Consider the following 27,532-nt stretch of genomic DNA (forward strand, 5'->3'; position numbering starts at 1 on the left):
TATTATTTTAAGAAATAAAAATAAAATATATATTTTTAAATTTAACTTTATTAAATGATTAACCACATAATTAAAAATCATAAGAGAATAAAATAAAAAATAAAAAATAATTAATACTTTAATATAATTTTTTATTAATTAATTAAATGACAAAATAATAAAAAAATTAAATAAATAAAGTTAAGAATGAAAAATTAATATAAAACAAACGAGTTAATATTTTAAATATAAATTACTATTTCATAATAAATATAATACGTTATAATTTTTTACTAATAATAAAAATGTGTTTAAAGATACACGTTAAAATAAATAATTATTTATTTTAAAATTTAACAAATTTTAAAAATAATTTTAAGAATTCATAACATGAATCAAATTTTATGTAATCAACATTTTAAAGATTGATATAAGAATTTCAAATCTGAGAAAATAATAATTCTATGTAAGAATTAAAATAAATAATTTGTTGGAAATTAAATAATATAGTTGAAATATATTTCTATTTTTACAGTAAATTTGTTTAAAAATAAACTAAATAGATAAAAAAATAAAGTACCTTTTAAAAGACAATTTATTATTAATATATATGTATATATACATTTTTTAAAATAATATTATTTTAAGAAATAAAAATAAAATATGTGTTTTTTAAATTTAATTTTATTAATTATTAAATAATTATAAATGATAAAAAGATAAAAAAAATAAAAGAAAATAATATTATAAAATTCATATTTAAACTATAAATTATTCTTCAATAATTTATTAAATGACTAATTAATTAAAAATTACAAAAAAATAAAATTAAGAATAAAAAGTCGTTTTAAAATAAAATATATAGATTAAAAATAAAATAATTTTCATACATACTTTCAACAAATAAAATATAAATAAAAGAGTAAAAAATGTTAAATGATTGAAGAACTAATCTTTAAACAAATTATCAATAAAATAAATATGTTAGTATTTTTTCATTTATATTGTAATAGATTGCATAAAGCTCTATCTGAGCCTCTGCAAATTAGTTTTAAAATTTATAAAAGTCAGTTGGGTAATTCCTTGTCCATTATAACAAAATGGTGCACTTTTAGAAATACAAGTGGAGAAACAAACTAGCTGTTCTTTCACAACAGACAGAATGAAGGATCATAGTGCAAGAATACTCTAAAGACCGATACAAGACTATTTCGTCATAGACCAACATATGTACAAGCTGCGTCCATCCTCTCGCTAATCTATATACTTAAACAACACCAAAGAATAAAGAAGAACGCATTTGGAAGCATTAATATTCCCTCTCTCTCTCTCTCTCTCAACTGAAATATATAATAAGTAAATAAATAAATACCCTTCATTTTATACCTCCACCACCAGCCAATCTCGCTAGATCAAACACCAAAAGCAACAAGTAAAAACACTCTTCACCTCCACCCTTTCTCAATTGGTTGAAAAGACAAGATGCGTGTCAGAGGTGACTCGAGCATGTTTAAGCCTAAACAACAACAAATCATACCCATTCTAATTAAATACATTCACATGTTCACTACTGCTATATCACCAAGTTTATCTTTACTACTGCTATGCCAAATAAGTTCATTCAAGCAATAATACGACACTTAAAATAGCCAAGTTGGTAGTTTACGCTGACCAAACCGCTAAGGAAATCTGTACGCAGGCTAGAATCAGATACCTGTGAATATTAATTTCTGTCCATTTCCGAAGATGGTTGTTGCGGTGAGCTGCGCCCACCATGTCTATGCACTTCAGTAATACTCTGAGAAGCTAGGTATTCCAGTGCAACAACAATATCACCAATAAGTGGACGGAATTTTGGTTGCTCCTGGAGACACATGGCAGTTATAGCAATTGCCTGATGCAAACAGCGTAAGGGGAAGTTGCCTTGTAAAAGAGGGTCAACCATATGCACAAACTTTCTCCTGTCACTAAAATATGGACGAGACTGGACAAAAAAATACCGAGTATAAGAAGTAAACCAATATGTGAAGAAGATTCATTTCAATAAAGTTAATCCCAATGATTTATTATAATTAGTGAAGAAACATCTTATGATCCCACGTTATAGCTTTCACAATGAGACATGATCTACTTAATAGTTTTTGCACAATTTTAAATATAAAATGATGTGAGGGTTAGTAGGTAGAGAAAATATTAAAATCTTAAAAGGAACCACTTACATGCAAAGCTAAGACAAACTTACACGCTTAACTTAAAGGGGAATCTCTTTTTAAAGAAACTGTACAAATTAAACACTTACCCACGAAACCAAGTTTTGCTCTCCTGGCTTTCTACTGGTATCTATTGCTCTACGTCCAGTGATCAACTCCAACAAAACCACACCAAAGCTGTAGATATCAGATTTAAGAGTTAGTTTGCCGCTCATGGCATACTCAGGTGCACAGTAGCCATATGTTCCCATCACTCTGGTTGAAACATGGGTATTGTCTCCAACAGGTCCAAGTTTAGCAAGCCCAAAATCTGATAGTTTTGGGTTGAATTCATTATCTAACAAGATGTTAGCAGATTTCAAGTCTCTGTAAATAACAGGTGGATCTGCTTTACAATGGAGATACTCGAGGCCACGAGCAGCTCCAACAGCAATCTTCATTCGAGAACTCCAACTTAGGGGTTCTTTGTCTTGGGTCGGATCTGAAAGGAGGAATAAAGTTATAACCTGATTAGTAATAGTATATTTAATTATCAAAGTAGGAGGTAAACATAACATAAAGGAAAAATTAATTTAGGGATATATTTCAAGAGGACTTCATAACCATGCAACCTAATCAAAACTAAACCGATCTTCTCATAACTTCACATTTAGGCCAAGATATCTATTATTTTAAATTTACCACATCTTGACCTACACAAAAATAACCGTGATCTCTTTTAAGTACATACAGAATAATTCAAGCACAAAACTACCTCTGCTGAAAAAACAGGTATGCTATCGATTGCAGATTGCAGAAAACCAATAATCTGCTATAGGGCAAAAATAGCAGTTGAAATATAAAAATGTAAGTTGTGTGCAAACAAAAATTAAATATATACCATTGTCACATAATATTAACCAAAGAGTTCAAAATTTGTAGTCAACCCTGGATAGCAGCACATATCGGCCAACTCCAAAATTTTCTAAAGCAGAATACCAGGACGGAAGATGATCACTATTGCAAAGTCTAAAAAATAATATGCATAATTTATATCATACACATAAATACTAAAAATAATCAATTTTGAAGACATGATCATAATCAATGATCAAAATCCATTGCCAAAGTCATTAACATTCAAATCCAATACTAATCAAAGACTCGTTTTGCCAACTTGTTCAAATGGGAGAAGGGTCAACCTAATAAAGCAAAAAGGGGAGCCGGAAAGACAAAAAAAAAATATTAAAACCCCAAAAAAGGGGTAAAGTTTGGTTTCCAGTGCTGCATCAAAATCACAGGCACTAAAGCACACGACCTCTGACATTTGCAGTGAAATAGCAGCTGCATTCCACTTCTTCAAACCTGCAACATTACACCCTTTTGCATCAAATTCGCTACTGCTATTTCCTATTTGCTGCAGTAGCAGTGTGTTTGCCAATATAGGATTAATTGGTTGGTGACTCGCCAGAGATGACAAGAGGATATAGGACACTTGCCACAACCACAACACCCATAGTGGACGGAGTTGTGATCAAAGTTATGAAGAATTCCACAACGCCATAATGCAGCTATTTATGACAATCTCCAGAAGCTGCTTGTAGCCCCTACACTAAAATAGTTAAATCCCAGAACAAGAAAACAACTAACACCCTCCTTTAGAGGGAGCAAAAACCTTTTCTTCATAAGGCCTATGCTCATTCATATATTTGCATAAATACAAGTGAGTCAGGGACTCTGTCGGGATGTAGTCAATGACTAGAAAGCAAACAATGGAATTTTTCCTCCATAGTGGACCAATTTAATTGGTACGACTCTCCTTAAACCCGCTCCAGTCAGTTTCATAGTCAATTTATATTTAGTAACGGAGAATCTTTTCAAGAAGGAAGTCGACAAAAGCTAGAAATACTACGCATGGAGTTAATAGCAATAAAACATCAACAGAAAACAAATGATATATACCTAAGGTTAAAAATCATCTCGTAATGCTAACACAAATGAACAACCCTTATCTCAATAAGAACAAAATGTGCATTTTGCATAATCGCATAGATTCTTGACTAACAAATACAGGAATGACCCGAAATTGAAGAACCTATCAAGAAAATTTAACAGAATGTTTGGTGTGGCGTTTTGAACATGTATGAGTTGACACTTTAGCATCAAATTCTTGAAAAGCCGTAGAAACAACCTTGTCATGCTTCAGAAACACACGAGTGCAAAGGTGTAAAACGCGCATCCAAACACACATTAAGTTTGTATTACTTCCCGCAGCCAAAGTTGTAATGTAGGATACATACAATACAAATTAATGAACTAGAAAACGTGACACAAGAAAGCAACTTCTAAATGCTGAAAGTACACCACTCGTGGTTACCAAAAAGAAGCAATCATAAGTTTACCAAAAAGATGATCTTCCAGTGAACCCATGGGCATGTACTCATAAACCAAAAGTCTCTGATCTCCATCCGTGCAGTAGCCAATTAACTTCACAAGATTAGAATGGTGCAGCAAGCTCAACATAAGAACCTCCGTCACGAATTCCTGAAAACCTTGTCGACCATCATGGCTCAATTGTTTCACGGCAACAAGCTGCGCAAAATTTTTTAGTTAAAAAAAAAAATCATTATGACGAGACCACAACCGAAATATCCAAATGCCCCAAACCAACATTCAGAAACTAACATTCCAAAAAAAAAATGAAGAAAATAACGAAAATAGCAAAAATAAAACTTGCCTCGCCCGTTGAAAGTCGACCCTTGTAAACCCTTCCAAAACCACCTTCCCCAATTAAGTTCACTTCCTTGAAACCCCTCGTCGCCGCAGCGAGTTCGCGGAAACCAAAACTAGCCGCTGCGGTACTTCCTTTACCACTACTCACACTCTTCCCCTTTGCCTCTGAGGATTCTCTCTTCCTTTCACCCTCTGCAATTCAAATTAAACAAACTATTTAACAAATTAAACTAAAAAAAAAAGAAAAAAAAATATCTCGTAACGAACCTGAGGAAGCAGCAGTAGCAGATCGAGTGCCATTGTCAATTTCAACCCTCCTGACATCTTTCCGGCGAGAAACAAAGCACGAAAAACAACTCATAGCTACAGAGAACTCAATTTCGTTTAAACTGAATAACAAATAATAGCAATTAAGAAGAAACAAGATCCCAAGGAGTGAATCAGAGAGAGGATGTTCTGCATTTCCGATTCCCCTCTCTAAGGATCACTGAGCCCAGTCCCCAAAATAATAATAATTATGGAAAGTATAGTAATATTAAATATTAAATCTATTAAATAAGAATAAAAATAATAACAAGATCCGCAAAATTCAAAGAGAAAGCAAAATGCCGTTTCTGGAAGATAAAATTTAAGACGCGTAGGAAACAATCTGACTATGTTTTACTTTGTCAGCTAGTTCAGGCTTCTTCTGGAACTAGATGGAACACTGTATCTAAATTAGTGGATAGCTTTTTTTTTATTTTTATTTTTTATTTTTATTAATTTCCAAGTTGGATTTTTTAATTTATATTAGTATTAATTTAAAATTATATATAATAAGTGTTTATAGTCTTGGCCTTTTCCTTGTTTTTATTTTGTTTTGGTTTTGAATTATTCGAGTTCCACTTTGGTTGCATTTATGTCTCCGCGTGATTGCTGCGAGTCGCTCTCAACTCAGCCCTTCTCTTTCAATTTAGTGCGCATTTATAAACGTTACGGTCCCACTCATCATCGTTTCCTTTGTGTTTTTACATTTTCACCCTCGCTGTTCCGTTCGCTTTGCAGTCTTTTGCGTTCACCAATCCCTATCTAACCGTTACCAAAAGTTCTTCTCTCTGTTTAACTTTTAACGCCGCGCCGTTACTCAATGGAAAACCATTTCAAATAACCCCGTTCACTTTCCACCGTTTTGAAATGTTGGTTGTTGAATTAGTTGGAGATTTCAAAATAATATTTTTTTATTATGTAAATTTTAGATTTTTTAAACGAATATGAAAATGTAACTTACCTTTTTCTATTGGTTTGAATAAATCTATTTTTCTTTTAGTTTTGAAATATAATTTAGAATAATAATATGCGTAATAATAATAATGTTCTGACAAGTGATAAGGACAATAATAATAATATTGTTAGTTTCCAATTTTGTAAATACAGCTGGATGGTTGAATTGTAATACGTACGAATTATTTTCTCCTCCATAAAGTTTGACATCTTACGTATTGTATCTGGACAGAAATATTTAAAATAGACAAATTTCTTTTATTATGAAAAAATCAGCTTAAATAATATTGGCAAGTTATATCTAAATCGATAACGTAATTAAATTGAATGAAACTTTAATGAACTATAAAATGATGCGGTGTATTTTATTAAACGGCTGAATTAAGTTATATTATGATTTGAGATAATGGAACAAATCAAACTATTTTCAAATGTTTAATAACTGTTTACATTGAAAATTGTTTAAACTATCATTGATAAATATATTATTTAAATACATGCTTTTAATTTTTTTTTAAATTGTAATTCGAGTAGTTTTACTATAAGTAATTGCTTTTTAAAATTAAATAAAAATAATAACTTGGTTTAATTTGATTCAGAATAATTAAGTTTATGCAATTAACTTCAATTCATTCCTAATTTATTTCATTCAAATAGTCTAAAATTTATTCTAATGTGATGAACTAAGAAAACGTCGATAAAAAAAGTGTATATACATTTAATATTTGATTCTTTTACTCCATAAGATACATTTACAAGAGAAAATTAAACTTGAAAATTATGAACATGCCATTTAATGCTATTAGTTTAATATTATACAAAATATAAATAAAGAGATATTTTTTATGTTATATGAAACAATTTTGTTACAAAGTGCAAATTCTTTTATATATAAAACTCGGCTTATCCGAGTTGAATTTGTGATAAGTGGTGACCAACCTAGTTTGATTTAATTATTTATTATTTTTTGTTTCAGTATTATTTGTTAACATTTTTTTTATTGTATGATGTGAGTAAAAAAAATGTTTCAAGACAGCAAAATATTATAAATTTATCTATTCAAGACTTTAATCTTATAAATTGATAAGTGACATAAAAATTATCAATATTATAAACTTATTTATTCACTTTTTGAGTTTGTTTTTTATTACGTTTGAGTTGCATGTTACATTTTTTATTTTGAATTGTCTTTGGAGTTTAACATTATTTTACAATAAAATTTATTTAAATTTGAATAATAAAAAAAATTATAATATTTTTGGATTTAAAGAAAAAATAACTTGTAATTAAGTGACTCATTGAGCCAATCTATTTAACTTACTAACCCATGAGATTCAAATTTTTTTATTCACTAAATAACCAACTCGTCATGAATCAAATCAGGTAACTGAGAGCACTATATATTTTATTTATTTCTAATAAATTTCCAATAAAGGACATTAAGGCAATTCCTTCAAAGAAACCAATTTGGGATTTTAATGTATTTCAGTGAGTCTGATTGTATCACATGACTTTTAACATATTTTTGCTATTCTTACTCTAATATAAAAGTCATTGTTAAATAATTTCCTTTGTTTACGTTGTGTTTTCTGTTATGAGTTGCATTACCGTTTTCGACTTTTGTTTTCCCTGGTTTTCCTAGGTTGCATTCACTGTTTTGAAATATGTTAGCTATTTCGTTTATTAGGGGTTTGGATAAGGTTGAGATAAAAGAAAATTAAAATTTTCATATGGGTTAATTTTAAAGTCAGTTTATTAAAAATTTGGTTCACTTAGTTTATTAATCGAGCTAATTTTATTTTTAATGTCTACTCTTTGAATTATATTTAAAGTTTATGATCATTTTAGATTATTTTGTATTATTATTTTTTAATTTTGAATTTTTTTCGGTTGAAATTTATTTAAATTATAATTAAAAAAATAAATTATATTTTGAAATAAAAAAATTATAATTACGTGAGTCAATCTGTTGAACTTACTCAAATTGTTATAAATTTGATTGAATTCAATTTTTTTTAGTTTATTAATAAATAAATTAGATTTAATTGACTCACTAATTAGCCAACAGTATATCGAAATCGATGACCCGTTTTTAGCACTAAAGCAATGCATGTATATGGTAAGATTATTGTATGAAATTGTTTTATATACTATGAAATTATCTTATGTTTTGTCACGCCAATTATATATCTTGTGTATAAGACTAAATATTAATAAATAATGTGATAATTACTTGATAACAAATAAAATAATATATCAAACAAATAACAAATCTCATTATTTTAACTCATAATGTATAAGACTAAATATTAATAAATAATATGATAATTGCTTGATAAGGAATAAAATAATATATCAAACAAACAACAAATTTCATTTATTTTAACTCATAACTTTAATTTCATATACAGAAATAAATTTTAAACTTAATATCATAAAATCAGCTTTTAAAATTCACATTTATTTATGTTTTACTTATTTATATAGTATGAAATCATTTATTTGTAGTCAACATTGAACTTTGAAGTCATACTTTCATTAATGTTTTATTTAATTATTGAAAAAACAATACATTTTGAAGATACAAAAATAATTTACTCTTATTTTAAATTTTAATGTTCGTATGACTTGATTGGAAGGTATGTAAGACTGAGTATATGATATTTACATTTGAGCATAGGTACTTGACACATCAAAACAACAAATTACGTTCATTTGACACAATTAAACGATAATATTATGATTATAATTATATTATTTTTTTAATTTAAAATCATAATATATTATTATATTAGTAAAAGTAACGTAACAAATGTTTTGTTAGAAAATATTTTTTTAACAACTTTCTATTAACAATTTTTATATCATATTTATGAAATAGTCTGTGGTTGGTTTATTTTAAATATTTTTTAAAATTAAATTCAACCCAACCATTAAAATAGTGATATTATCATGCTGTCAACAAAATTGTTATGAAAAATTGTTAACGTCTTTCTTTTAATATGTGGCAAACTAACTTTTTTTTCTTTACATTTTCAGTTTTCACTCACACCATTCTAATAAAATTGTATTTTTAATTAAAAATATAAAATAGTTTAAAGAACATAAAATAGAAAAGAAAAGTATGAGCTTTTATTAAACGGGATAGAAAAATTGAATGGTATTGATATAAAATTATCCTGAAATTTAAGATCAATCGTGGTCAACATCTTTCAAAATTTGAAAAAGGTCAAAATGACAGAAGAGTATTGTCGCGCATTCTGTGCGCAAGAAGTTCGCAACGTGAAGAACAAGGATTGAGTTTACTATTACCCTTGTGGTTGGCCATTTTGACCTCCACATGCCATGGCTACAACTTCATCGTCCCCAACAACACAAACATCTTTCTTTCCACCGTAACATCATCTCTGTCTCTTCCATTTCTGTCTTTTTCTTTTCTCCACATCACAACATGCACAGAATCACTTTCCGACCATCTTTCTTTCATCCCTAGGTTTGAGTTTCAGAAGGACATGTATATTTTCTATATATATAAAAGGGACCTCAACTATTTATAACAAACATTCAAAAGCTTTTCACCTCAGAGGATAACATGATTCTTAATAAAGAAAATGAAAAAGCTTTCTCTTTTCCAATACCATTCTCCCACCTCAAATTACTCTTCCTTTTTCCACCGCAGCTTTTGCTCCCATCCCATTTCGACCATAATATTAACAATCCAACTTTCACCAACAACTTGTCGTCGTCGTCGTCCTTGTTATCTTTCCTTGGGGAAATCATGCGGCGGAGACCCCGCACCACCTTCATTGTCTCCGTACTCTCCATTATCACCTTCGCTTCGTTCTCGCTTTATTTCTCTCGCAATGCCATTTCCACTTGGCAACCTTACTCCGACATCCCAAAAACAAAATCCTTCAATAATGCCTTTCTTCTTAACACCACCGCCAACAGCAACAACAAGAATGTCGTCGAGAGTAACAACGTTAACCAACTCACCCGCCAAACACGTCGTGTATCCTCCGTCAAGGACTCCTTATCCACCGTCTCCGTTCTCATCCCCGATTGGGAGATTCTCGTCATCGTTGTCGTAAACACGCCTTTCTCCTCCTCCCACCAATATCATTGCCTCTTCCCCAACAAGGCCAGGTCTTTGGCCAGATTCTCCGGCGTCTTACCTTACACCAATCGCCCCACCTTCAAGTGCGACATGCCGGAATCCGTCAGGCGACATCGCATGTTCTCCCAGCCTACGCTTGTGACGGGAACATCGGAGACGGAGTTGCTGAAACCAATGCCTCAACTCATGAAGTGGAACTTTCTCGTGTTCGAGTCTTTCTCCACGGAAAATGACGTTATTGTTTTCGCCAAAGGGGTTAACCATCGCAATGGATACGACAGGTCTCCGGGGGAACTCCGCTGCGTTTTTGACTTTGGAAATGGAGTTCATACCGCCGTCACGAGCTCCGTCCAAGAAGTGTTTCGTTGCCCCCACCCAGACTTTGAGCCGGTTTTAGATTCTTATTATGGGTTGCCCCAGAGAATCGGAATCTCTATTGAGATCGTTGGGGAAAACACCATTGTCCCTTCGGTGGCTTATTACATTCCTAGCTCTAAGCCCAAGCTCGACGCCGTCGCTGCACAAGGAGACTCGGTGCAGGCACAACCCAAATATGTCTTATGTGCCTGCACCATGGTTCACAACGTGGCAAAATTCTTACGAGAATGGGTTATGTATCATTCGAAAGTTGGTGTGGATAATTTCATCTTATACGACAATGGAAGCGATGATGATTTGTACAGTTTGATCAGGGAGCTCCGACAAGAAGGGTACAACATTAGCACTGTGTTTTGGATCTGGCCAAAGACTCAAGAAGCCGGGTTTTCCCACAGTGTCTTGTACTCCAAATCAAAGGGACTGTGTAAATGGATTATGTACGTGGATGTTGACGAGTTCGTGTTTTCTCCCTCTTGGGGACATGAAAGCAACCCTTCGTTAAAATCGTTGCTACCACTTAGACAGCCATTAGAAGAAGGAACAAAGAACAAGGTGGGACAAGTGTCCATGAAATGTTTGGAATTTGGGCCTTCTGGTCGACGAAGACACCCAGAGGAAGGTGTGACGCAGGGGTACACGTGTCGGATGAGGGCGGAGCAGAGGCACAAATCGATGGTGATGGTGGATGCGGTGGACCCCAGTTTGCGGAACGTGATACACCATTTTCAGGTGAACGAAAAGGAAGGGTTCGTGTCGAAGCAGGTTAGCGTGGAAGAGGGTTTGGTGAATCACTACAAGTACCAAGCATGGGATGAGTTCAAGAACAAGTTCCGAAGGAGGGTTTCTGCTTATGTTGTCGATTGGAAGCAAGAGTTGAACCCAACCTCAAAGGATAGAACTCCTGGGTTGGGATTCAAACCCATAGAACCCAAAGATTGGAAACACAGATTCTGTGAAGTTACAGACCTGAGGTTGAAATTATTGACCCGAAAATGGTTCCGGTTGCGCACGCCCAACGGCTACAAAATGGCATGGCAAAACCGATGATTCCTGTTTCGACACCAACACCATAGCTTTTATGGTACAGTGATAAAATTATTCAGAATCATCGCCTCCTTTTGTTACATGTCACATTCATCACTCACTCCATGTAGAAAAAACTAGAAGGTTTGAGGTATATTTCGTGTGGCATTGTCGTTCCACTTTTCATTTTCTATTCCTCAATTTTTTATACGAGGAATGGAATTTTCGGAGGAACTGTCATTGTTCCATTTTTGCATTGATGTCCTTTTCTTTCACTTTCTTCAATTTTGACATGCTTTCTCTCCCTCTCATTTTGGTCTGCGGGTTAATTTTGTTTCCTTTTGTTCCTTATTTTATGATCTGAAACACAAATCAAACATATAAATCAGACATTGACAATCGACAAACCGGAATATCAGTATAGCACACTCCAATTTACCTTAGTTGTTGAGGTTTTAAATCACACTTATCAAACATAAGTACATACTAAGTTTTTTCTTTCTTAATGTGTGATAGTTGTTTTAGATAAATGGTTTCAATTTAAATTGAACACCGACAACATGACACATTTTACATTAATTTAATATAGAATATAAAGATAAAATAGTTATAAAATATAAATTTTTTATATATTTTTAAAGAAAAAAAGAAAGTAACAAATAGAAAAAGATAAAATATTTAAATGTGTTAAAAAAATAATTTTCATTAAAAAAGACTAAAATAAAATAAAATTTGACAGAAATATTTAAATGAGTTCTCGACCTGATGTACTTTCATACAGTGTGATTAATAACGACAAGATGGAATATTTTTATATTTATTTTATATACTGTATAAAGATAAAATGATTATAAAAAAAGTCATATTTTATATATTTTAGGAAATAAAAAAATGAAAAGTAATAAAGGATAATGTAAAATAAATATAAAAATTTTGTGTATATCAAATATTATTATTCTTAATTTTATGTTTAGTTACATTGAATAATAATAACACACATGAGAACAAGTTTATCCTCAATGGTCTCGAAATCTTTACATAAAATCTCTCTTCTTTTATTCATCGTTGGATTTTATTTTCTCCTATCACAAATAATCCATTATTGTCGAGGATGGTACTTAATAAATTTCTTTGTGAAAAATATTATATTAATATTTTTTTCAATTAAATTAATATACCAATATATAAAAATAGAATTGTCTTTACTTTTTTTAGTGTCTTGCAATTTTAATTATTTTCTAAAATTCATGAATATAATAATTGAATCCATTAAAATGAAAATTGTAAAAGCTTAATCATAAAAATATTGACAATTCTAACAAGTTATAGAATTCTCACATAACTTTTTAAAATTTGATAGACTTGTTTACGCAACCTTAGTATTATAAAACAACATAACTAGTAAACTCTTTAGTTTATATAACATACGGTATTTATTCAATTCTAAAAATGCATCTTAATTTTTTTTTAAGTAAATGGAGAAAAATAAAAATATGAACAACAAAGTAAAATTAAATTACATATCAAAATGTATAAATTGAATCTAAATTTTAGATTTCGTAGATTTAAATAATAAATAAAATTTTGACATAATTTCGTTTCATAACTTAAGCTTAAGTTCAAGCTTTCAACTAAAATTCATCACATGCCAATGTTCAAGTTTTTACTTAGAGAAATATTCATATTTAGTATTTATCCTATTCAAGTAAGAATAATTTAGAAAAAAGATGCATGTAAAACAAAAATAAATCCATCGTAATACACAGTATTTGATCTCAGTATAAATAACATGGAGAAGGTTTTTGGAAGAATGCGCCTGCTTTTGTCCATATCCTTAACACGGCTTTCATGACAGAGACCACAAATGGTCACATAATTAAAAAAATAATGATATTTGACAATATTTTTTTGATAATTTTTTAATATTATTTACGTGATTGGTCCATGTTAGTGTTTATGATTATTATTATTATTATTAATTGTGGAGTAATTTTGGATCAATCACATAATGACACGTAGATGATGTTAAAATGTTATAAAAAAATGTTGTCAAAGTATCATTATTTATAATTAAATGAACAGTTCCAGTAAATAAATGGGTGTGATGATCATATTGAACTGGTATTAGAGAATAATATCAAGAACACATATTTCAAATTTGTACCAGCTTACATGGTAAGCCCAAACTAACCAAAGGTTTTTGGGATTAATTACTGCATGCAGCAATGACCAGAAATGTATACTTTACCAAATTTTGACTCATCCAAATTGGCCAGCAAGTTGCCTATAGTGATGTTAAGTTTTTCAAGTTTATATCCATATATGTTTGCACGAATTTTAAGTTATTTAATCTTATAAAATTAATTTTTAAGGTAAAGTTTTCAAAAATTGATCTTTTTAATGGAAAGATTTTTAATACCTTTTTCGTAATACATATATATAAGATTAAATATTAATGGATAATTTAACGACTAATTTTATAAAGTTGAATTAGACTTAAAATATATTTCTTAATATAAGGTATTATAGACATGAGTTAGAGTTATCGTAATAAAATGTGTTGTTTCTTTGATTTATTGTTTTACCGGTTAACGAATTACTCATTAATGTCTAGTCCATAACGAGATGTATATGATTTTATTTGAGAATATATGTTGAAAGTTTTAGATTAACTAAATATAGTCATTTTCAATATATAAATGAATACAAATATCTTATAAACTACTTTTGTAAGATTGAGTTGTGTTGATAATATATTTTTTAGTGACCAAAATAATAAAGAACAAAAACTTAAATATACACTTATTATATTAGTTCAGACGTATTATTTGTAAAAGCAAAAATGATGAGATCACTTGACCCGTATTTATAAAAAATTTCAAGGACCCGTGACGTTCTCATAACCGTTAGATCTGGCTCTATCAAACGGTAAAGGAAGGACGATGTGACACTTCACATTCGACGTCAAACCTGACACTTCATAATTTTTTTGTCCCCCAACGATTTATATAAACAAATCTTTTTCATTTGTTGACTTAAGTACAAGCTCAAAGCTTGAGAGCTTGTCTATTGTATATATACCGACTAAATCACATCAAAATGATCGTCCAAGCTGGGATAAAACTGATTGGTACTGAGCAAATATAACTAAATATTTGATTAAGCTAAACAAGTTAGTAATCAAGTTTAACAAAATTAGATCGTAATTAAACCAATCCTAATCAGAAACCCGTGAAAAAACCTATAAATACAAGTTAAACATATGTTTATTAGAACTTTTGCGACATTTATTACAACATTAATTATTAAATCGTTTAGATATCAAATTAACCTAGTAATTGATAGCCTAAAACACACAAACAACAAGAGAAAAAATTGAAAAGTGAAAAAAATTACTTAAAGTGAACTCTCAATCCGGTATACTTTGAAACATAAAATAATTATCACAACTCAATATATTAATGAAATTTTTCCGTGAAATTTGACTGTGATGGATAGATTGGATAAACTTTAAATTACTGATTTTATTTTAAATTCACAAATACACTCACTAAAACAAGGATATTGATAGAAATAATAGAAAATTGCAGAAGAAAATTGAATTTACTTTTTAAATAATGTAGTGTGTAATTGGATTTAATTAAAAAGATTAAATTGAACTGGATTCAAAATAATATGATAAACATAACAGAGAAAAGGCACATATATTTCTGTCAGTTTAAAAAAAACTGAGCTAAGTACTTAATTATTTAAATTAAATTTTTGAATATTTGATGAAATAGAATTACTTATATTTTTTTGTTTAAAGTTTAAAATCCTGTAATCATAATTCTGTTTGGAGCATTGTAAATACTTAATTTTCATTTTGAAATTTCTTTTTATCAATTTTAGTGAAAATAGCAGATACACACTTATGTAAAGTCACAACAGTAGTTATTTTTATGAGCATTTAACAGTATTTCTTTTACCATAACGGTACACGGCAATTATTACTTTTTCCTTATATAATCTTCCTTTTTACAAAACTTAATATAATCTTTTAACATACAATTTCTTAAATTATAAGGAAACAACAATTAGGAAACATCTTCAAATAAAATGTTACAAATAATACGTCTGAACTAAAACTTCATATCAATAAATGAATTGAATTTCAGTTTCAAATTTGATATGTTTAAGTAATAAATAGGTATTGAGATAGTTTAATTCATTAACTTAAGAAGCTTGAGCTCCAAACATTCAATTAAAACTATTCCATTAGAACAATTAGCGGTAAGATTTCGTGGAGAAAAAGTATTTACCGATACAATATAAAACAAAAACAAAAGAAGAAAAAAGTAACATCGTTTACACACCTATGTATATTTAAGATGGATAGGGAATTTTTCAAGTGTCAATTTTAATGTAGAGAATTACAGTATTAACAGATTAAAAGTTATTAAAATATATTATCTAATCACTTTTATTACTGTAATTTATATTTTAATAATTGAGATTTCATAAGCCGAAAATTTCACAACCGACATTACAAAGCTGCAGAAAAAACCGCCACTTCGGCTGACACTGGCTTACATTAATTATACTAAATTATTAGTTGACACATAGAAAATGCAAAAGGATGTTATCCAAAACAGTACAGTAAATGAGAAGGATAATTAAACATTTGACGTCTCAATCGCAGTGTGTCATAAAGACTTGGCCGATATCAATTCGAACTGTATACTTAATGGAGTGGCCAACCTGTGTTACAAAGTCAAAAAACAAAAAATTCAGAAGAAAGGACAGTTTCTGAATGCTTCTGATTTTAAAAAGAAAGGTCCATTAAATAGGGTATTTTCTTTCCTACAACATGACAATATCATGTTAGTAAGCAATGAGTGAATTCAATCCCAAAAAAGGAAAAAATATATCATCAGAGCTGTAATGCCAAATTAGGCTGCAACTGAGAACCAGCCTCCACATTGGAACTACTAGGTGAATTTGTAGTTCCAATCCTTCCATTCAAGTCATTAGAAAGTGCAAAAGACTTCTGTTTAGTGGGAACTTCCAAACCCTGCCAAGATGATTTTCCAGCAATTCCTTGAGACCAACTTCGTGGCTCAAACCCAGATTCCCGGGCCAATAAATTACCGGATTCTAATTGACTTGATTTGCTCCCGTACTGTCCCAAAAGAGATGGATTATTATTTGTCTGCGCAATGCGGCTACTTATGGGATCCATCTGAGGAGCAACCCCAGCACTCGGTGACCCAGTTAGGTCAGCAAGTCTCACCATCTTCATTTGTGGTGAAAAATTAGAACCTAACCAATCATGTGAACCAAAACCATCAGGGTGCGGCATGGATTCCTGCTGAATCTTCACAGGAGTTATGGACTCAGATCCACCAGCAATGTTGATTGCCGGATTCAATTCTTTTTGATAATTATTTATAACCATGTCAACACTTTGCAAGCAGGATCTATTTGCAAGGGGAAGTGATCCAGATGGAGAAGAAAATCTACTTTTACAATCCTCTACTACGGGAGGGTCTGAAGTTCTACCCTCGTCACAAACTGGGAAGTGCTGCTTCTGTGGCTCGTCATCTTCACTTACCCATCCAGGACCAAATTCATGTCCTGTAGGCAAAACACTGCTGATTTTACTTGAAGCAATCTTCCAAACAACAGGACCAAGATCTGCAGCGAAATGGGCTAGACTTCTTGCATAACTATGCTTCATGTGTATACCTACCTGATTTGTACAAAAAGAGGCGAACGTGAATTTTGTGGCTAAATAAAAACCTTTTGAATTTGACTGAGCATGACATATTGACAAGATAGAGACAATAAAAGACTTTTTAAGTATCATTATTAAGAAAAGAGGAAAGAGTAAAAAAGAAAAAAGAAACACAGAAGTCCGTACAGCAAGAAGTTGTTTGACTTCATCTTCAACTGTGGTCAACAGCGGTCCTTCATTTCCTGAAGTCACTGGTAATTTGTAAGAATCGCGCCTGGTCTCATCAACTGCAAACTGCTTCTTTCCATATCTTAACACAGCTTTTACAACAGAAGCTGCAAACAAAGACATAATTAATTGAATAATTCCAATTAAATGATGGATGCATTTGTTTGCCCCTACTTTAATACAGAAGTTATGGAACAATGGGAAAGTGTAGATATAGGCAGTGACCTGGAAATTCATTCTCCCATTCAGACCAACCAGTATACCCTCCACTGTTAAAAGTGTTGTTGTAGGGCCTAGCAATTGAATCTGTAGGCTGAAATTTGCTTGGTCCTTTCCTGAGATTATAACCGTTGGAGCCACTAGCAATATCCCCGCCAGAAGCAAGAGTTGCATCAGAAGAAGATTCAGGTCCAACGCGCTCAGCAGGAGGCATACCTAGTGACTTTCTTGAGGGCTTGCCTGGTGGCCTTCCTCTCTGCACAACTTTGGGCTGCGGTTCACTATCATCACTATCTTGTCTAAGATTCTCAAAGTCCTTCCTTGCGATATCTTGCATGGCTCGGGCCTAAGAAAAAGTAAAATATTTACCTTTAACAGACACTAAACAAATACTACAAAGGGGTGGAAACAACTTAGTTTTGGTTAAAAATATCACCAAACCTGTCGATGGTAAATGGTATCTGATGAATTATATTGCATTGCATTAGAGCAAATCAAGAACACATCTTTCTGCAAGAATGAAGCAACAGGTATTTCAGAATTGTATCAGACTAACAAGAAATATTCTTCTCAATGATCAAAATAGTACATGGAACCCAAACCATCCACTCAACAACCCACCCAAACTAACACAACAGTGAGTTGCATAATTAGTGAAGATATGCTACAATTGACCAGAAATTTAAAGTTTACCCAAATCAGACACATCAGTGAATATAAAACAGGGCAGCATGTCAAGAAACAGTCATCGGTCATATGAATGCATGGGTTTAATAGATAACAAGCAATCACAGACCAAGAATTACATACTGCAGTGCACATGACATATCAGGAATAATCGTCCTTAATAAAACTTGAGCATGCCAACGATGTAACAAAGTATCAGTGTCATATATGTTGGTTTCCCACAAGAAACTTTTTTAAATCTTACATTCAGCACTAGTTTCAAAAACTCTTAATAGTCACATTAAGCTTCTACATAACTGTCTAGAAAGCATCAACCATAATTAAGAAGAATTAGTCTATAGTTACATTCCAGGTGTCCTGTCATGGTAATCAAATATATAAATAAATAAGTAATGATTTTTGGGAAGAACAACAAAAAAGGAGAGGTAGATACGGATGTAGTAGCATTAGTTACTTAGCAAGAATCAAGAAATCAGCACTGTATGCAAGCATTATCTGAAAGTTATGCTTCTTTCCTTCCAAGGATTTTTTTTGTTCATAGATAAACACTACCAGAAAAAAACGAAAGTCAGTATAATAGAATGCCATGGGACTTCTGACCCAGAAGTAAATCACATAGAATCTGTCCAGTAAGAAAGATAGCAGAGCTTTTGAGAGTTGCTACAGAAAATAGTAGCACCAACCTCAAATTGTTCCAAGTCGGTATAAAGTCCCCCATCCAATTTCTTTCTCACAGTTCCAAAATCCATCGGGTGCTTAATGATGTCATGATAATCAGGAAGCTGCAGCAACAAGGTTAAGGTGCTGAGCATTCAAACAGGAAGAAATCAATTGCAAGTACTCTTTTATCATATAAAAAATTGCACCTCTTCAGGATCCACAGGCTCGGAGAACACCCCGTGTGTGTCCTTTCTGCAAGAAGGTTGAGCAGTAAAGAAAGATCAAATACCCAGCTTGAAAAAAAACAAACAAGGGGGAAAAAGAAAAAGAAAAGAAAGAAACAAATAAGACTATAAGAGACACACTTTTGAAGCCTGTCAAGGATAAACAGCAAGAGCTTTTTGTCTGGCAAAGGTGTAGTGGGACCGGACTCCCCCTGCGAACCTGTCAACACATAATATAAAAATCGCCATTAATATTCCCCCACTATACTATATACTATGTACGCCCCCTGCCATTGCACCTCCGTTGAGAAATCATTTCATAAAACTCTTCATTTTATACATACCATGTTTACTGTCAGTCGCTTTCGGAACCTTCCCATCCTGCAAGCAAAATCACCCCATCATCAAATACCATAAAAAGACATGTGCGTGTGATTTTGCCACACACAGCCATCCACTTTTTATCCATAGTCCTCCAAAAGAGAATCGAAAATCAGCCCCCCAAAAAACAATTACTATTTTTTTTTAAAAAAAAAAGGCGCAACTCACGAGCAAGCTACTAAGCTATAGAGTCTTGTGCTGAAGGGCAAGGAATAAAAGAGAAAATTAAAAAATGAATAGCCCCAACAATACTGGGAGAAAAGACAAATTGAAGCTTTTATTCATATCCGTGCATAAACGAAGGCTCGATCTGGCGTACAGCCAATAATGAAAGATTAAAACTAGGGCCAAAAAGAAAGAAGAAGCACCCACCAGTGCCAGTGCCCCACATAAATTTTCCCCCAAATAAATTAAATTAAATTACACGAAAACTGAAAACCTAAACGGTCAAACCAACAAACACATCCACCGGTTCCGAGTTCAGCGAGTTCACCGCGAATTAAAAATAAAAAGAAAAAGGAAACAATATTACGCGCGAATTCCCAAAAGATTATAAAATAAATAGAGAAAATCGGCGTTCTAACACGAAGACCCCACAAATCGGATGAGCGGAACAGAGAGATTGTAATAATGGGTGAGAGGAATGGCGAAACGCACCGTTTGGTGGTTGTGGAGAGGGTCAATCTTGCGCCTCTTGGGATCGGAATTGAATGGCTGGGAATTGGGGAATAATGTCGGGTTGTGGAGATGGGAATTGAGCCCGACGAGGAGCTTGTGCTTCTTCTCCTTTCTCTCGTCGTCGTCGTCGTCGTGGGTAGCAACGTTGGTGTTTTTTGAGTGTGAATTTGTGGAATTGGGGTTGTTTTGTCGGTGGTTGTGGTGGTGATTCTGTTGCTGTTCCTTCTTGAGAGATCGCTTTTGAAGATCCAAAAGAGAGGGGCGTCCCTTCTTCTTCTTCTTCGTCATCGTTTCAGATACCTCGCCCATTGTTTCCTCCTCTTTTCTCGCTCTCCCCAAACAACACACACAAACAAACACGTTCAACACCTTCTCTCTATTCTCCCCTTTTTTAACAAAAACAAATTTATTAAATTCGTATAATTATTTTAATAATTCAATTATAAATACATAAAACAAAATATCTATATTCTGCTCCACGCGTGCACCTCACGTGACTCTCTCCCCTTTGTTCCTCCTTCCACCTTTTCTTCACCTCACACTCTCTTTCTTTCTTCCTACACATTCCTTCCTTTTCTTCTTCCTACAATAACCTTTTTTAACTTATAACTATCACTACACTCTCCATAAACTTTCAGCTTCCACTTCGAATAACTAACCATCGAATCTTATAACTACCCCCTATTATAAAAATATAGTTTTTACATGCCACAAAATATATATTTCTTCTTCATAAATTCATATTTATGCTTTTATGGGAAGCTTTCCATTTTTTCTAAAAATATAAATGTTTTCTTATAAAATTTGTGTGCTTTATATTGATTTCAATTTTACATTCTAATGGAAATATTTTTCTCCTGTCTCTTTTTCTCGAACTTTTTCTAGTTATATATGCGGATGCTCGATATATTTATTTAATAATTTCGATATTATATTAAAATTCTGTTTTAATGTGTAATGAAGATGTTTTTTTATGTTAGTTTTGAGATTAACAAAAATTCTTAGACAAATCAATCGGTTGTCTTTCCATTTTAAATATTTTAAAATTAAAAATATATATTATTTATTTATAGGTGTGTTATTAAAAAAACACTATCTCCTCTTATATATATATATATATATATATATATATATATATATATATATATATATATATATATATATATATTACGTTAATTTGACCAGATGTAAAAAAACTATTGGATGGTTTTAAATTGATATGATTCATTGTGTATTTGTGACTTCAGATTAAATTGATTACAAAATGACGAAGATGTGGTGATAAATTTGTAATTATGAGTAAGTTTTCTAGGTCGGTTTTGTAATATGTGGTGTGGAATAGAAAATAACACTTAATATTTTCTACAACTCGGCGAGTCTATTTTATATTCCATTATGCTTGGACTCTTAACATTTTTCTTAAGGGTGTGTCTTTAGCAAAACTTTTTGAGAAAAAATACACCATTCATGCCAAACCTTACTCCACCAACTTTAGAAACATTTCCACAACCTTAAACACAAGCACAAAAACTACTTTTCCAAGTGCTATTTTTCATAACCAAAAACTATTTACTCAATAATGTGAAAATAAGTATTGATGTTTAATTGCAGTTAAGTCCAGAAAAACATTTTTATTATACATGTGATGATGACAATATTTTTTCTATCCATTACAAATAATACTTGTTATTTTATGTGGATGACTTAAATAAATCACTTGTAGTTTATCGTCCCTTACAATCCATCGACTTAAAATAATGTTATGGTTGATCTCAACCATCATATGTTATTTAATGTACTAAAATGAATTTTTTAGATTTAAAACTAAGATATTTTAAGATTTGATAAACAATATTATTATTCAAATGTTTGTGAGCAATAATAGATCGGATTATTTTTAACAATAACACTCAATTAATTATCTTAAATTACCAATTAAACTTGTTAGATATATTATATCTTTTATCTTTTAGTTAATTTGTTATTATTTTTTATTTGTATTTTGGGCTTAGCCCATATTTCTTCTATTATAAATAAAGAACCCTATGTGTGTATTTAACATAAGGGAGATTAATCTCATATATAATTTTCACTATATTCAACATGGTATCAGAGCTTAAGGTTCTTTTTTGAGGAAAAAGTTTCTGGTGCCTCTGCCACTACATCCGCTGCTGCCGGCGGCGGCGCCATCTATACAAAGGTTTAAACTATATGTTATTACATTTTCATCAAATTTAATATCCATTTATGAAGTTATTGAAACCATTATATGAGTGCGTTGCTGCAAGACGATAAAAGATCATAAATGAGACACTTCATGTTGTGCTTCATGAGAGAGAGAGAAAACGTGAAAAAAAGTAATGATAGTAATAAGAAATACATGACATAAAATGAGTGAATGAAGTGCATTTTGGAAGAAAAAAAAATAGAGTTTTGAATTGTTTATGGGTTAGCGGACCAGTCCGCCCTACCCCGTCGCAGAGTCATATAAGCTGCAGGTTATGCGAGTCAATGAACTCAAACCCCAACATGACCCGCTCTTTTCATTGCGAGTCACCCCAATTTGTTTTGCATTGTCACCATATACATGAGTGTTTTTTTTTTTAAACCATTTGAGATGTTTTTTTGTTTGGCTAATTCCTTTCAACCATCGTATTATTGCTTTGTTGCGACGACTTTAGTATTTATAAAAATATCCATAATTTTATCAAGTGATTAAATAACTTTGTATTCAATTATGTTTGATAACATGATAAAATTACGTTAATACCTCAATAAATAACTATAAAAAAATATTTTGAATTACGTTTCTATTTATGTGAGTAAGGAGGGTTCTGTTATTATCGTAAATATGCAAGATAACTTGTAAAATTATGTGAACTTAATATTAATCTAAATATAACAAATATATATATATATATATATATATATATATATATATATAATAAAAGATAATCTATTCTTTAGTAAAAGTATTTGTCTTTTAACATGAAATCTCAATAAAAAAAATTATTCACACAAATCAAATAGTTTTTCTTCCTTCTAAATCATATTTAGAGTTTTTATTTTTTTATTTATAAGATGCATTTTTCAGTATTTTACTGTTATGTGTAAAGGATAAAATCATTCAGGTATATGAAATCTCAATATTTCATAATATTTATAAGTATTATTCAAAATGATACTCATAAATGATAGGATTTATTTGTCATAACTTTTTGAGAGTTTTGAAAAATAATATTACTACTGAACCATTTAGTGTTATGATCTCAATCTATATAACTTTAATCATCACGTTGGGTTATATATTAGCTAGTAATGTGTTTATACTTCTCAAAATATCAAAATTTATACAAAATTACATACAAAGTTCTTTCCTCTTAAAAAAAGATTCTAACTCATTAAAATTGTGTATTAGTTTTGTCACAACCCCAAATAGTCTTACTTCAACTCATATTTCCTCTTGTGTTTTACATTAAATTTTTATTTTATATATTTATTAGTGACTTAGTGTTGGACTTAATGAGTCACAAAGTTATTAATTATACATTGTTTATGTAAAGCTATTTAAAGTATTAAACTAAAGAAGTCTAATTATCAGTAAGAACATGTCTACATGTATACATCATTTGTTCCAACATCTATTGTTATGATGTGTGTGCATATGTGTTATTTTTTTATTTTTGGTCTACTTTGAATCAAGTGTGTATTTGTATTTTGAATATTTAATTAAATAAAAAATGAAATAAATGAATCATTTATTTATAATGAAAAAAAAATAATAATATATATAACTTTGGAAAGTTCCTCATCTAACTTAATATTTTTTACTATATTGGAATAACAAAATACCGAGATATAATCTTCTCTTATTATCTGGATTCTTCTATTATTATTTGGACTATACAATAAATTTAATATTAATCTAATTTGAACCTATATATATATATATATATATATATATATATATATATATATATAATAAAAGATAATATATTCTTTAGTAAAAATATTTGGTTTTGTCAAATCTCAATAAAAAAAAATTATCCACACTGATCAAATTGTCTTTCTTCTTTCTAAATCATTTTTCAAGTTTTTAGTTTCTTTTTTTGTTTATAAGATGCATTTTTCAGTATTTTATATCACAGTGTAGAGGATAAAATCATTCAAGCATATGGAATCTCAAGATCTCATAATATTTATAAGTATTATTCAAAATTATACTCATAAATGATAGGATTTTTTGTCATAACTTTGAGACCTTGAAAAATAATATTACTACTAAACTTTTTAGTGTTATGATCTCAATCTATATATAACCTTAATTATCACATTGAGTTATATATTAGCTAACAATGTGTTTATACTTTTTAAAATCTCAAAATTTGTACAAAATTATATACAAATAAGTTCTTTCATCCTAAAAAGAGATTCTAACTCAATGAAATTGTGTATTAGTTTTTTCACAACCACAAATAATCTCACTTCCACTCATATGTGTTTCTTACTATTTTATTTTTATTATACTTGTTTTTGAACAATTAAATTTTCATTTTTTTGTTATATTTAAAATACATTTTAAAATTAGCTCTTAAATTTTGTGCACATTAAATTAGTAGCTTGGTACCAAAAAGATCAACTTAAACTATTTCTCACTCTATTATTAACTATTATAACAGACAATGTAATTAAGATTCAAAATTTCATGCAATAGTTAAAAATAAATAAACTAATACATGTAAAGTTATTCCTTTATTTTTTAGACTGATTATTCACAATTTTCCCATGTAATTAAAATATATTACTAAAAGAATTAAATTACCATATAAAAATAATTTTAAAGTGCAACATTGTACCATAAAAATAAAATACCTTCAAAATGTTCATTCACATAAATTTGGTAATAAAAGATTTTACTATCATATTCATTTGATCCATAAATAAAAGATAAAGGAAAAAATATATTTTAATGAAAAATTAAACATTTAAGTTAAAAAAGAGAAAAATGAATAATTTAACCTAATTATTTTATATTTTATACTCGTTTGAAATAAAAAAAGATTAATAAATAATTATTAAATTTATCAAATAGGATATGCAATTTAATAATTTAATTTAACTATCATCCACATTTATTTTTCTTAAATTTCTTTTTAGTTTTTTATTAAAATATAATTTTAGTTTTTTTTTAAATATAATTTATCAATTACAGGAAGAAACTGAAATTTTGTTGTTTTGTGGATAAAAGAAGAGTGGGCTTAGGAGAAAACACTAAGATTAAAATGAGTGTTTCATCCTACACCTCCAACATCTCATCCTGCACCTCCAAAAATTCCATTTTTAACCTTCTGACATATGCATCTCCAACTTTTCAAAAAATTTTATTTTTTAATAAATATATTTTTATTTTCTTCTCTCTCTTATTAAAGACACTTTAATAAATACATTTTTATTTTTTTCTCTTTCTTATTAAAGTTCCTCTGCACCATTTTAATAATAATCTAATTTAATTTAAAATTTAAATATTATTTAATATAATTTTATATTTTAATAATTATTAAAATATGATTTATATCATAATAATAGTTATATTAAATATATAAAAATCAAATAACTAAAATAAAAGTAATAATGATAAAAATAAAAAATAAAATAATAATAACAATAATATAATATTTGCTTTAATATATTCAAATATATCAAATTATATTAAAATATTATAATAAATTAAAGAGGTATTAAATTTTAAATAAAAAATTTTAAAAACTTATTTATTGGATAGTTTTTTATTTAAAATATAATATATATTTTTATAATAGTTTTATTAAAATTACTAAAAATAATAATAAAAATAAATAATAATAATAATATTTAAAATCACATTTAATATATTTAAATATGTTAAATTATATTAAATTATTAAATTAAATTAAATAATTATTAAAATTAAATAAAAAACAAAATTTTGAAAACTTCTTAATCGGATACCCATATCCGATTCACACGTTATCGGATTTCTATATCCGATTAACAAATTTTAAATTTATTTTCTATTTAAACTTTAATAATTATTTAATTAAATTAACATTTTAATATAATATAATATATTTAAATATCTTTTATGTGATTTTCAATACTATTTTTATTTTCATTATTATTAACTTTATTTTAGTTATTTTATTTTACTTTTTTAATAAAATTATTATAAAATATAAATAATATTTTAATAATATTAAATTAGAAAATATGATAAATAATATTATTATTTTTAATTAAATTAAATATTTAGTAAATTTAAAAAAAAAACTATTAACATATTTACGGTATCCAATAAATAAGTTTTCAAAAATTTTGTTTTTATTCAAAATTTAATAACTGTTAATTTATTGTAATATTTTAATATAATTTAATATATTTGAATATATTAAAGCAAATTTTATATTATTGTTATTATTATTTTATTTTTTATTTTTATCATTATTACTTTTATTTTAGTTATTTGATTTTTATATATTTAATATAACTATTATTATGATATAAATCATATTTTAATAATTATTAAAATATAAAATTATATTAAATAATATTTAAATTTTAAATTAAATTAGATTATTATTAAAATGGTGCAGAGGAACTTTAATAAGAAAGAGAAGAAAATAAAAATGTATTTATTAAAGTGTCTTTAATAAGAGAGAGAAGAAAATAAAAATATATTTATTAAAAAATAAAATTTTTTGAAAAGTTTGAGGTGCATATGTCAGAAGGTTAAAAATGGAATTTTTGGAGGTGCAGGATGAGATGTTGGAGGTGTAGGATGAAACACTCGATTAAAATTCGGTTTGAGAAAGAGGGTGGACCGGCCCAAATCAGAGTCGGAAAATAGAAGTAAAAACAACGAAGAAGATCGGCGATTGCAGAAGAAAACACACAGAAAACACAAAAGGGTAACGGAGGCATAAGCTTAGGAATAACGCACCCAACACAAAATAAGGGCACGGATCAATGACATGGCAATAAATTTAAATTCCCGCCTAAACCCCTGATCCCTTTGATTTTCATT

The 27,532-nt window shown here is 29.5% G+C and overlaps 3 protein-coding genes across 4 annotated transcripts; 1 reads left to right on the top strand and 2 right to left on the bottom strand.

The window, feature by feature from the left end:
- Positions 1–1,103: 1,103 nt before the first annotated feature.
- Positions 1,104–5,570, bottom strand: LOC124830327 (putative serine/threonine-protein kinase PBL21). Of its 2 annotated transcripts, XM_047304003.2 has the most exons (6): positions 5,169–5,570; positions 4,906–5,093; positions 4,571–4,760; positions 2,279–2,670; positions 1,694–1,963; positions 1,104–1,495 (listed from the first exon to the last, which is right to left on the bottom strand). In XM_047304003.2, the coding sequence occupies exons 1-5, from the start codon at positions 5,260–5,262 to the stop codon at positions 1,703–1,705; spliced, it is 1,125 nt and encodes a 374-aa protein (XP_047159959.1). In that variant the 5' UTR covers positions 5,263–5,570; the 3' UTR covers positions 1,104–1,495; positions 1,694–1,702. The 2 variants fall into 2 exon arrangements, with proteins under 2 accessions (XP_047159959.1, XP_047159960.1); XM_047304004.2 differs by having other exon boundaries at positions 1,104–1,963.
- Positions 5,571–9,753: 4,183 nt separating this feature from the next.
- On the top strand, positions 9,754–11,995 carry LOC124830333 (glycosyltransferase family protein (DUF23)). Its single transcript, XM_047304010.2, has one exon. It carries the CDS (start codon positions 9,754–9,756, stop codon positions 11,701–11,703), a length of 1,950 nt encoding a protein of 649 aa, XP_047159966.2. The 3' UTR covers positions 11,704–11,995.
- A 4,293-nt stretch (positions 11,996–16,288) lies between these two features.
- LOC124830329 (uncharacterized) lies at positions 16,289–20,860 on the bottom strand. The gene is made up of 9 exons (XM_047304006.2): positions 20,452–20,860; positions 19,758–19,794; positions 19,555–19,633; positions 19,396–19,441; positions 19,213–19,311; positions 18,284–18,352; positions 17,849–18,188; positions 17,582–17,730; positions 16,289–17,410 (listed from the first exon to the last, which is right to left on the bottom strand). The coding sequence occupies exons 1-9, from the start codon at positions 20,779–20,781 to the stop codon at positions 16,592–16,594; spliced, it is 1,968 nt and encodes a 655-aa protein (XP_047159962.1). The 5' UTR covers positions 20,782–20,860; the 3' UTR covers positions 16,289–16,591.
- Between the last annotated feature and the right edge of the window lie 6,672 nt (positions 20,861–27,532).

Source organism: Vigna umbellata, chromosome 2 (genome assembly GCF_029865625.1).
Source record: "Vigna umbellata cultivar VRB3 chromosome 2, Vumbellata_1.0, whole genome shotgun sequence".
Classification (NCBI taxonomy): Eukaryota; Viridiplantae; Streptophyta; class Magnoliopsida; order Fabales; family Fabaceae; genus Vigna; species Vigna umbellata.